Source organism: Podarcis muralis, chromosome 2, assembly GCF_964188315.1.
Source record: "Podarcis muralis chromosome 2, rPodMur119.hap1.1, whole genome shotgun sequence".
NCBI classification, from domain to species: domain Eukaryota; kingdom Metazoa; phylum Chordata; class Lepidosauria; order Squamata; family Lacertidae; genus Podarcis; species Podarcis muralis.
In genome coordinates, this window is record NC_135656.1 from 40,434,118 (window position 1) to 40,446,933 (window position 12,816).

At 42.0% G+C, this 12,816-nt stretch overlaps 1 protein-coding gene and 1 long non-coding RNA gene across 3 annotated transcripts in view; one reads left to right on the forward strand and one right to left on the reverse strand.

Moving 5' to 3' along the window:
• Nucleotides 1–9: 9 nt before the first annotated feature.
• Nucleotides 10–3,729, forward strand: LOC114590735 (uncharacterized). The gene is made up of 2 exons (XR_013391847.1): nucleotides 10–538; nucleotides 3,449–3,729. It is a non-coding gene; the product is annotated as an uncharacterized LOC114590735 (long non-coding RNA).
• The window catches only part of LOC114590732 (cytochrome P450 2C23-like), a 26,089-nt gene continuing 16,366 nt past the window's right edge, over nucleotides 3,094–12,816 (reverse strand). For both annotated transcript variants that reach the window (XM_077924315.1, XM_077924316.1), the window contains 8 exons: nucleotides 10,456–10,618; nucleotides 9,616–9,765; nucleotides 8,560–8,720; nucleotides 7,522–7,698; nucleotides 6,502–6,643; nucleotides 5,974–6,161; nucleotides 5,012–5,153; nucleotides 3,094–3,544 (listed from right to left, as the gene is read on the reverse strand). In XM_077924315.1, the coding sequence (XP_077780441.1) occupies nucleotides 3,357–3,544; nucleotides 5,012–5,153; nucleotides 5,974–6,161; nucleotides 6,502–6,643; nucleotides 7,522–7,698; nucleotides 8,560–8,720; nucleotides 9,616–9,765; nucleotides 10,456–10,618 (1,311 nt within the window). In that variant the 3' untranslated portion in view covers nucleotides 3,094–3,356. The remainder of the gene's footprint in view (nucleotides 3,545–5,011; nucleotides 5,154–5,973; nucleotides 6,162–6,501; nucleotides 6,644–7,521; nucleotides 7,699–8,559; nucleotides 8,721–9,615; nucleotides 9,766–10,455; nucleotides 10,619–12,816) is intronic.

A 12,816-nucleotide genomic window follows, 5' to 3' on the forward strand; every position in this document is an offset into this window, starting at 1 on the left:
GATTTTTAATTATTAGCAAGAGCTAGTTACTCATTAAAAGAACGTCACTCTGACCTGAACTCCGAGTTAACCCCCTAACCCTTGGAAATGTGAGATGTCGTGCATGGAGGCTGTGCACTGATGCACATTTATTGTGAAGTCAGCCAGGGAAAACATTTTCTTTTCTGGTGTCAGTTGAAGTCAGCAATACTGAGCTGGACAGACCTTTAGTGCAGTTTCCATTTTTGTGACTTTATGTTCCTGCTCATTTTTATACAGGAGTTTAGTGTATTGACATACCTACTGATCAGTTTGTAATTCATAGATGTGGCTCTCACCTGCTGACTGCTATGCATCTCAAGTAAGGCTTTCTTAGCTGCATTGCCCCATGTACGGGTCTGGCCATAAGCCAAGAGACTCGATTAGCGATTTATCTTTTTTCTTGCTGGGCATCTAGCTGCCCTGATCTTTCTGCAATGGTGTTTTCCCCCCCACTGACTTCACACTGTGGGACTGGAGAAGTGTTTCCTTAATTTGGCGCAATTGGCATTTAGCCCAGGTAAGTGAGAATATTTAAGAAAAGGTTTCTGCAGTGTCTGAGGCACTATTGGGTTGAGGACACTCTTTATTCACCTTCCATGGACTCTGCCTTTGAGGGGTGGGTCCTTGGAGTGCCTTTAGACTTGGCTTGCTCATTGAGGTGAAAAATGGCTGAGGGTGTGTGTCAGGGAACTGCCATCGGTACAGGAGGGAGAGAGGAAAAGCCGCATGGATTATAGAGAGCCTCCAAGGATCGTGGGAAGCAGCTCCTCTTCAACAGAGGAGAGTGACCACACCTCCAGTGGAGAGGAGTTGCAGGGCTCGGAGGAGGCGAGGCAGTGCCAAGACACCTTGCCTTGGCAAAGCAGGGAGGAGTGGAGTCCTCCGTTACCCATGCCTTCCTTGCGCAGTAAGCTTCCGTGCCGAGAGGGGAGGCGTAGACTCGGGGTCAGGAAATTACTTTGCTGGGGAAAGTTTAAGAACCGCCCACTCACGGATTCTTCCAGTGAATGAGCCAGCCACGGGAGAGTGGCGCTCTGGACAGATAAAGTTTATTTTAGCAGCTAAAGCAAGGCTTTACTACCAAGTAGGCAGGTAATTGCCTGCTTGCTCTCGTGCAATCGCTTGGAACCCTTACAGTGTGCATGTCAGGTGAACATACCAGCGGAAGCAGATTTAAGGAAGTGCAATGGGTTTGGTGACACTGGGCACAGAGCTTCCGAGATGCCACAGCTTTTATTTATAATGGAGCTCAAGAGGCTGGAGTGCCAAATTTTTGGCCCCTGGAATTTGAGACCCCAAGATCTGCCACTGACACCAGGGAGGGAGAACGCTTTCCAAAGCTTGCTGAATTACCACAGCATGTGGTCATAAACATGCCCAGGAGGTGAAATGGATATGTTATGTTTTATTATCACATTTTTGTATTGCATTAGATTGTTATAAGATGTACATTCTTTGTTTCTTCAGCTTGTATACTGCCTTGAGTATTGTAAGCTAGAAAGACGGTACAGTGGGGTAATCCATTCTGGGGTAATCTTTCTGCTTCCTGGAACACCACAAGAAATTACTGGGTAATCTGACCCATCACTCTGACAGTACCATGACCAGATGCAACATAAGGCAGTGCCAGAATTCTTGTGCAGAAGAAGAATCCAGTTTGACACAAGTGAGAAAACCTTCACCTGCTGAAATTCCCTCTACTACCCTACTATGAAAAACACAAGAGAGTTCTCACCTTCAATTCAGGACATTTTAATCATAACCTCTACATTTGCTTCTGACAAAACACAAAATAGATGCAAGTTCAGAAAGGTGGAATTTCTGGTTTTGGAAGTATCTACAACGTTTGTCATCTACCTTTTTCAGAAGCTGTTTAGGCTTCTCCAGGGTTATCTGGAGGATAAGATGAGGAATCTGATTGCATTTCTGCAATTGGCACATCATCTAGTTTTGCCCTTAGAGAGGTGGGATTCAGGCTTCTAAAGGATCTGTGACTTTTGCAATCTGACCAACACTTCTGACAAATGGAAAGAAAAACCTACAATTCTTCTGGACCAACATTGCCCCTTCACCTACTGCTCCTTCACCTTCAAAAGCATGGCGCTGTGCTCACTTCACTAGTTTTGGCAGCAAAATCACCACCTATTTGACTTGCCTTGCAGAGGTGACTCAGCCTACTGATCCTTATCATCATGAGTTCTTTGCAGTTTAATATTATGTCACAGTGACATCTCTGCAAGGGGCTTTGAACTGGCAAGGCAAGCTTCCCCCTCACACAGTGAGCACAATTTGGACAGTGAGTGCTTGGGACTTAGGCTCTTTTTGTGGTATTTGGGGGGGGGCACTACATAGAATTAGTCAGCAACGCATTGCCACTTCCAGGGGCTTTTTTAGTTAAAACATTTCAATGAACACAGCAAACACTGTGCTTTCCAGCTGCTTCAAGTGGCTGGAAATAGTTTTTAAGAAGAAAGGGGGAAATTGACAGAAAGCCCACAGACTGCCGTGTTAAAATGAAGGAGTGGGGGTGGGGTGAATAAAAATCATCATCCTCAGAAAGGTCTATAGACATGCAATCTGATTTGAATGCTTGTGTTCCAATCCGGGCATGATCATTAAAAAAAGAGAAAATGAAAATAAAATCCACTTTCATCCCTATTAGTAGTTGGGCGATATATTAATATAGCATCCAGTTTAAAATCTATATTGTGCTGTCGGTTTCATAATTTTTGACCTGGCAATATATTGTGAATCATGATGTGTGTGCGCACGCGTGCCATGCAAAATCACAATGGGGGGGGGGGAACCATGAAGCCAGCCAATGCCTCTACATAGCTCCATCCTGATTTCAGACATTGTGATATATCGGTATATTGCAATATTTACCTGAGGATATTTTGCGATGTTGAAAGCCAGATATTGCCCAGCCCTACTTGTAGTTGAACTGAAATCAAGAAACCATGTATACTTGAGAGAACAAAAAAACCCCTCAATATAATCTGCAGAAGAGAGCAAATGTTTATAACAGTATATGAGGGGGGAATTAAAAAACACATACACACACTGCAATAGTTGATGATGTGGAACATTTTATTAAGTGCTAATGAGCCCATGAACAGTTGACTGGACATTAGGGATTGAAAGGTCAAAGGCTCTTCTCGTTTGCCATGCTAAGAAAACTTTTAATACCTGATATCTAGGGCTATTACCCTTATGTGAAACTGAGAGGTGTTGAATGAGTGAAGGAAGGCACCTCACAGTACTCCTGTTCTACCTACTACAAATATTCTGGGAGCCACTGACCACATTCTTTCTGCTTATCTTTTGTCACAAGATCACACTGAACGTCTGGTGGCTTTCATCAGAGGACAGACATTTTTAGCTCTGAACTCCGTAAACAAAGAGGCTAAATCCATATCTTTTGCAGCTCCAACCAGCTGGAAGGTGAAGTTCTGGAGCAGAGTACTGAAGAACAGGAAGAGCTCCATTCGCGCCAAGGCTTCCCCAACGCATGCCCGCTTCCCTGGCAAAGAAAAAGAAGGCACAGCTAACCAGTAACCCAAAAATCTACACAGTGCGCAGGAAACCTAGGACTCAGCTCCATTAGTCAAAAAAATAAGGTTTTGAATGTGTTATAAACATGCAACACCAGATGGTGGTGGAGAGCAAAAATCCTTTTCTATGCAATTAAATCATATAACAATTTAATTTCTGACTTATTTATAGCTTTATATTTCCTGTGTGCAGATACACCCCTAGTGAATTCATGCAATGTTGGTTTGGGGACTGGGAATACTAATGCAGCCCCAAAAATGCACTGCAGCTAGAGTATAATATATTGAGTCACATTATGGGAAAAGGTGAGGAATACTAAAATCAAGACTAAAACTAAGAGTAAGACTAAGACTAATAATATTATGATTGGCCTGACATAGAGATGGGGAAACATGAGATTCAGTTCACATTTAAAGTTCAGTCTATCAAATGCACCCTTTCTGAAACCATATGAGAACAGAAACACAACCAATCTTCAAAATTTTCACTTCTACAGATTTTCTGATGCAGTTCTCCAACCAAAGAATGGGAGGGATTTAACTTCATGTTTTCCAAAGATTCCAGTTTATTTATCCTTTTCTAGCCCCACACTGCACGCACAGTGACTCCTGACCCAGATGTACTTTAATTTTTTTCAAACAATATCATATGTTTTTGTGCCATCCCCTACTCACAGAAAATACCAGGGAGGGAAATATAATTACAAGACTTGCATGTCCAACCAGGGAATGACTTTATAGGTCTCTCATTTTACTTCAAATCACAGTGCTTTGTGAGAAGAAGCCTATTAGAAGCTGGACAGAGGGTACTGCCTCCTTTTAAAAAGTGGTGCATGCCATCAGCTTACAACAGAGTCCCATGTAATCCTTCAGGGAAATTACAAAACATGGGGTCTGTTGACAGTTCAAAACAATCCCAGCATCAATGGAAATGATGTTGTTTCACTTCCTTTCCAGAGATATTGTACAGAAGAATAAAAGGCTGGTCCTTTGTAAAGGTAAAGGCAAAGGACCCGACAGTTAAATCCAGTCACGGACAACTCTAGGGTTGTAGCGCTCATCTTACTTTACAGGCCGAGGGAGCTGGCATATGCCTGCATACAGTTTTCCTGGGTCATGTGGCCAGCATGACTAAGCCACTTCTGGCAAAACCAGAGCAGTGCACAGAAATGTCATTTACCTTCCCGCCACAGCGGTACCTATCTATCTACTTGCAATGGTGTGCTTTCGAACTACTAAGTTGGCAGGAGCTGGGACCGAGCAGTGGGAGCTCACCCCGCCGCGGGGATTCAAACCGCCGACTTCTGATTGGGAACCACAAGAGGCTCAGTAGTTTAGACCACAGTGCAGCCATATCTCTTTCCTTACACTGTCTCTTGAAAGAAAATGGAAATGGCATTGTTTGCACATAAGTTACCACAGGCTCATATAATTACCTGCCGAAAAGGCTATTAAGGCATCTTTCTTCTTGAACTGGCCTTTCTCATCCAAGAAATGTCCAGGATTGAACTGTTCTGGAGTCTCCCACTGGAGAGGGTCACGGTGCACAGTTGTGAACATTGGAGCAACAGCTGTGCCCTTCAGGGATAGAAAATGGCAGATTTACATTTTTGGTCTCAATTCATGACTATCTAGGAAATAGCCATACTATGATAAAATGATAAAATGGGGATGCTAACTTAGAAGAATGGGATTCCACTAGGGATGAGCGGATTTATTCTGTTCCACTCCTGTATTAGTCCTCAAGTACACACTGCCATACATTCCATTCCAATCAATATGACCAGTAGAATTCCTTTTTAAAAAATTATGAAATTGGAGCATAAACAGCTGGCTGCATCTATCAGCTTCTTTCGGGGGCAGAGGGATCATTATAGTTCTGTTCTGTGACATTTTCACCAGCATTCAGTCATAATTCTGCTCCATCCCATCAGACAATTTCTGTTTTAAAACCTCACCAAACACTAGCATTTATATTCTACATCTTTTTGTATGCACTTTCCCCTAAAATACACATTTATGTACCCATTCTCAATCTAAAATATATTTTTGTGTGCTTTCTTCTGTGCTTCTGTGTGCATTTTCCCACTAAACCATTGATTTTAGTACACATTTTCCCCATAAAAGATACATTTTGTATGCATAGCTCTGTGAAAGACTAATTCCGCTGGTTCATTTTAAAATGTGAACCGAACAAACAATATTCTCCTCTATCACTAGTTCCTTCAGCTCATTTGCTTAGGCCAACAAAATCACTACTGATCTCCACTACTGATCTCCACTACTGATCTCATCCCTGCCTCCATGAGGGCAGTCCAGGGCCATTCATACAATCAGTTCCTAAAACTGCACCATTTCTTCTCCACAATTATCATGGCAAAATGCTGGGCCATCATACCTTAGGGAAGGTGAACCCCCTGAATTTGGTATCACAAGACGTTGTACGGGGAATGGTCTCATTAATTGATGGTGGGTATCGTAGAATCTCATGGATAACTGCATTGGTGAAAGGCATCCTCACACGATCTTCCATGCTAGGGGCACGGGTGGCACTCATCACCTCATCAATTTCCTGTTGGACTTTTGCTGTAATGAAAAAGACTCAAGAGATGTATTTCCTGGATTCAGATTCTGCTTCTCATCTGACAGAGTGAAAAACTTGGGCACTCTCCGACATCATGAAAACTCATGCAAACACAAATTCTCCTCTTGAGTGATTTCCACTCATTCCTCTGTGCCTTACCATCTTGTTGATCTCCTGCTGGACTTCTCCTGTAACAAATATCATTTGGAAAATGTGCTTCCAGAATTCTGAGGCCCCATCTCTTCTGGCAATGTTCCTACCCCTGGGCATAAGTGCCATTTGAAGACACCAGGGAGCCCTCAAAACCCTTCCACTTTAAACTTCTCTGGGGTATCTGAATACCTTGAATATGTGGCAGCTTAGCCATCACCATGAGGCCAGAGATCAAGGCAAAGCTTGTGGTTCCTGTCCCAGCCAAAAAAAGTCCAAACACTGTCATGACAAGGTTTTCGGTTCTGAAGGTGTCACTAGCAGACCTTTGTTCCTATGAGGCAGAGGGAAAGGGGGGGGGGAGAGAAAATTGACTATAAAGAAAGATGGCAAAATGGAGACAGCTTAGCCTGTTCGAATGAGCATCATGGGTGAAATCCTGCACTCACCCCAAGAGGTGTTTAATCCAATCACATGTATTTAAAATAGAATTACTTTTGAAATATAAAGAAAAGCACTTGCATATCATTGCATTACAAACGTTGTGTTGTTTGATTACTGGAATGTTAGAGCTAACCAAGATTATATACAGTGGTACCTCTGGTTAAGAACTTAATTCGTTCTGGAGGTCCGTTCTTAACCTGAAACTGTTCTTAACCTGAAGCACCACTTTAGCTAATGGGGCCTCCCGCTGCTGCTGCGCTGCCACCGCGCGATTACTGCTCTCATCCTGAAGCAAAGTTCTTAACCCAAGGTACTATTTTTTAGTTTGTAACCTGAAGCATCTGTAACTTTAAGCGTCTGTAACCCAAGGTACCACTGTATATCTGAAAATATATGGGATCAGAAATTATAGGAGTGATGGCAGTAAAAAAAAGAGTAACTGGTTATGTATTTTGGTTTGGGCAAAGTAGCTGTCCATGGTACTCATATAGACTGTAAACTGAGTGAACCAATTTTATTTTTATCGTAAGCACTTGCATTGTTTTGTGCAACATTAAGCATAGACTTTAAAACTGGGCACAGGATACCTCAGCCTAATGAATAATGATAATAATTCACAATGCCTTGCAAGGAGTGGCCGAGAGAAGTTGCATGGGGAGGAGGCAAAGACAGAGGGGCACTCTGGTTGGCCTGGTATCCCTTCCCCACATGGACTAGGACATAACTGGGCACCCATGCCAGTGCAAACACATTTTTTGACCCACATACCTTCTCAGACTTGATAAGGAAACAATCAATATAGTCACGGATGTTCTGAGGATCCAGCGTCTGCATGTGTACTTTCACATTCTCACGGAAGAAAGCACACAACTCATCACAATCAGAAAAAATCTTTTGGTGCCTTCCAGGAAAGTAGTCCAATATTTTAGGGACAGCAGAGTACAGCTGAAATGAAGATGACACATCCAGCCTTAAATATTGGAAATCCATCTTTATATAGTATGCCACAAAGATTCTGGCTGAAAAGTAATGAAGCAGTTGTTGTTTTTAATTACTTATTTTCGAAATCCAGCAGGAACTGCTGAGCTTCTGGTTCATTTTACCTCATTCCTAAGAGCTGGGGATGATGGGGCTTCCCTTGAAGATGACTCAGAAATGTCAACTGGTCCAAAATCCAGATTACTGGTTCGGGTTCTGTTTAAGTTTCACATAACCTCTGTTTTAAAAAAGCTGCACACGTTGCCAATTTGTCTCTTGGCCCAATTCAATGTGTTAATATTAGTTTTTAAAGCCCTAAATGACTCAGGCTCCAACTACCTGAAAAAAATTATTTTTTCCTTTCCTGCAGACTTCCTCAGGTGCTAAGAGTGGCAGAGGGCGTCCTATGCCTCTATAGATGTACAAATGTGCCCTTGCAATGTTTACAATTATACTGCATCCAGAGGGAAATGGTGGCCAGGCGAATGGGGGGGGGAGCAATGGGTAAGTAAAAGGGGTGGGGGCAGGAAAGGAAAGGGAGATCTGCTGCTATTGGTGAACAACCCAGTTAAGTCCTCCAACTTTTCTGCTGCCTGCCCTGCTCAAGGGTCCAGTTTCTCCCCTGAAATCATTGGAACTTTGTGGTTGTGTTAATTTCCATCTCAACCCTGTGGAAGACATTTTCAGAACATTATTTTCATCTGATAGTTAGGCAAGCACACAGTTCTGATCCCTTCGTGCCATCATTCATACTCCAACAAGCTAGGTTTTGTTTTTCCTTTTCCTGATAGTGAGGAAAATGTTTGCAACTCAGAAGGAACAACCTACCAGTCCCAAGATAGTACGAAAAAGGCCAACTTCATTTTCTATAATGTGTTGGTGCTTTAGGAAGGTCTTGTCTGCGTAGTCAAAGCGAGTCCCAAAGATGACTGATGAGATCACATTGGAAACAGCGGATGTGATTCTAGTTGTCGGATCAAAGCCCTGTCCTGTAGGAGGAACCGAAGACAGTTAGCAAGGCCTGATGAAAGTGGAGCCCACCATCTTCAAACCCCAATACAAAATTAAGTCTAAAAACTGTTTAAACAGCTTGAGCCTGGTAGATTGCATTTCCATCAGTCCCAAGAACCAAATGTTAAAGAAATTAAAAGTAGTAGTAAAGTGCGCAGCTGTACCCCTGACACCGACTTGCTGTGAGGCCGTATCTGGGTCCACAAATTGGCTCCGACACAATATTCAGGGCAACCTGGGCAACACTCAAATTGTATCCAGTCCTAAATCAATTAGGGGGGGGCTGTGTTAATTTTTATTTTAAAACTGCAATTAAACATAATTTTTGGGAGGTGAGAGGCAGAAAAAAGAGGCACTGGGTTTCCTTCTCTCCCCACCACCGCCACCTACCCCATCCACAGTCCAAATAATCAAACCCCCCTTCATTTCTTTGCTGTAACATTCCACTTAATTAACTTATCTGATGCTGATTCTGCTAGCATTGCCTGCAACAGAGTTTCAGGTGGCCCACAAGGCCATGTTGACACTAAATAAAAATAAGCCCAACAACTTTCACTGAAACAATTTGCACACAGTGTGCACCCCTAAGAAGTGTAGGTAGATTCTCTCTCATAGGCATTACTGGATTAGTGGAAAATATTACTGTGGAAGTACAACACATGAGTTGGTGTTCACATGAGCATGGAGAGAGTTGAAAGGACAAATGGGAAAAGCTTGCCTCTCTGCTGCCACTGAGCCTAACAGTCACATATTCTAACTATGTCAAAAGCTAACATACTATAAGTGCCCATTCCTATATTCAATTTAATAAATATCCTCTCCTTGCCCTGGGATAGTGCTTTATCAGTTTTATTTATTAATGAGCTAGATTACCTTTTGTGGCTGCCAATGCTTCCACCAGACACACAGCCTCCTCCTGCACCCTCTCAGACATGGATCTCTTCCCCATTCCAAAGTCTCTCAGTGTCATAACCGTGAATCTGCGCAGCTCTCTCCATTCTATGTCACTAGAGTTAACTATCCCTGGGGGGGAAAAGAGGTGAAGGTCATTCTGTCAGTTCTTGACCCAACAGGAACCAGCAGGAAGTTTCTACATGAAAAGGTAGTTCTGGTGCTTTCCACCTTAAAATTATATCCCCATTTGTAGTTACAATCTGGCAACTAATTGTTGCCCCCAAGAGCCCAGTCCCTTGTTGTGTAAGGGATTTTTGTTTCTTTGGTTGCATAAATAGGCATGTCCAGTGCCACATAACAAAGTAAATAACGGATGGTAAGAGACATGGCATCACCCCCTTGCCTGCCTGTAGCCCACACTGTTAGCTGCAGTTGGGGTGGGAAGGTGAAATCATGTCACCCATGTTCAGAATGACATGTTATTGGCACTGGAGAGAGGTAGCAACGTATCCTGTTGCTATTTTCAGTTTGCAGACTCAATAAATGGTTGATGTTTATTTATTTTCTTAAGTGATTGCGTAAGGGACAGCTTCCCTGGATCAAAAAAAGCAGCTTCTTTGGGGGGAATTGATTTTCAAAAATGGTTCTTTGGAGAAGCAAGCCACAGAAAAAAATAATGCCTTGCTTGATAGTGTTTGTCTTTCTTTCTTTTCTTTCTTTCCTAGACATGATGCTAATTATCATGCACATTTTGGGGGACTGCATTACAAATCAAAGTAGAGCTAAACTATACATAAAAAGTAAGAAGAAATAGCCTACCGTGGCCTTTGGTCACTCGATCAATGATGGGGCTGTTAATACGCCCACCAAACGCTTCAGCATGATCCACCAGAGCGTCTTTTACCACATCAAATCCACAAAGCACGACCATAGGTTTGGGTCCCATCCAGATTGTAAACATAGGGCCATATTTCTCAACCAGCTGAAGGCACAAAGAAAGTGTTATTTAATTAGGCAATGAAACTTCTTTTTGAGTAATTATCTTAAGGAATGGTTGCAATATCTCTTAGGGCACCTGCAACTTGTTTTGTGCGGGGTTTTGCAGGCATATGCTGCAACATTTTGCTGATGCAGTAACTGCACATTAGTGGCAGAATTCAGCTTTATTAGTTGTTCCCCAATAGTTCCTCAGTGTTATTACATTATTGCCATCTGGAGGGATACTGTCAAGATTCAGGGAATCCTATCCCTCCCCCCAGTGGCAGCCAATTTATTCAGTATTCACACAGAGAGAGAAAGGAATGTAGTCCCTATTAAATAATGTCATTACTCCAAGTAAATTCCAACCACCATCTTTCTTATCCTACATCATCCCTGCGCCAGCTGATATGGGCTTTCTGTCTCTGAGCTTTTTGTTCTAGTACTCTCAATGCATGCCTAGTCCTGGGAGAGAAGGGCTCAGGAATGCTTTCCAAAGATTCTGAGTCTGTTGGCTATCTCTCCCCCAGTGTTTCTTCTTCCTGCTGTTCCTCTCCCAATATTCCCCAGCATTTCCCCTCTGCAGTCTCTGAACTATGTCCTTCTGCAGACCACTGTTCTAAATCTATACTGTCCTCCTGTTCTCGGGAAGGTTCGGGGGGTGGCTCCTACCATTCCTCCTCAGTCCAGACACTGACAGGTACATTTGTTTATTTCATAAAATTTACATCCATACATTGTATATACTGTGGTGCAACAAAAGCAACATGCACCTGAACATTTGGGCTATAACAAGCTATAGGATTTGAACAGGAAGCATGACAAGGTTAAAGCACATAAAGCATTTAAAAACCATATTGTCAGGAGAGCATTGTTTAATGTGTGGATTAGATATAAGGATCTATTGGAAAATAAAACCCCAAGGTGGTTGTCACCAATGGAAGCTAAAGCTTTGAAAAGGCCCAATATGGAGGCCAAATGGCCAAAATATTGGGAAATTTTGGAACAAGAAGGGGATAAACTAAAATTGCAGAGTTTCGAGAAATTAAAGGATAAAGTCCGAGACTGGCTTCATTATTATCAAATAATGGAAATGTATAAACTGGACAGAAAAATTGCCTTTCAGGTGGAAAAATCAAAATTGGAAACAGAACTGTTAGAACCCAATACTAAGAATTTGTCAAAAATGTATAACTTGCTGTTGAAATGGAATATGCAGGATGAAACGGTGAAATCAGCCATGATTAATTGGGCACAAGATATTGGCCATAATATTATGTTTGCTGACTGGGAACAGTTGTGGACCACCGGTTTGAAATTTACGGCATGTAATGCCTTAAAGGAAAATATTATGAAAATGATTTATAGGTGGTACATGACCCCAGTCAAGCTAGCAAAGATCTATCATTTGCCTGATAATAAATGTTGGAAATGTAAAGAGGCTGAAGGTACATTCTTTCACCTTTGGTGGACATGCCCAAAGATTAAAGCTTTCTGGGAAATGATATATAATGAACTGAAAAAGGTATTTAAATATACCTTTCTGAAGAAACCAGAGGCCTTTCTCTTGGGTATGGTCGGCCAATTGGTGCCAAAGAAGGACAGAATTTTTTTTATGTATGCCACAACAGCAGCAAGAATACTCATCGCAAAGTATTGGAAGTTGCAAGAACTACCCCCCCTCGAAGAATGGCAGATGAAGGTGATAGACTATATGGGACTGGCAGAAATGACCGGCAGAATCCGAGACCAGGGAAGAGAGACAGTGGAAGAAGATTGGAAGAAATTTAAGGACTATCTTAAGAAACATTGTAAAATTAATGAATGCTAGAATGACGCTGGATTAGAAAATATGTGGTTTTCAGCGGTAATGGTTAAGTATAGAAATGAAAGGTTAAAAATTTAAATGGAAAATAAGGGAGAGGATTTGCTGAATTAACAATTGGAAATTAGAATACAGAAAGGGGAGGTATGAGGAAGTCGGGGAAGTAAGTTATAAGAAAATAAGGGATTGAAATTATACTTGTTTTTGTTTGTTCTTTTGTTTTGTTTTGTTGCTATATAAACTTTGAAAACTTTAATAAAAATCTTTTTTTAAAAGAAAAAAAGGATTTGAACAGGAAGCTATGGGATGTGCACTGACTGGAACAAAACATTGTGTCCACTTCAGAACTTTTGCAAGTACAAACAGTACTGGAAATC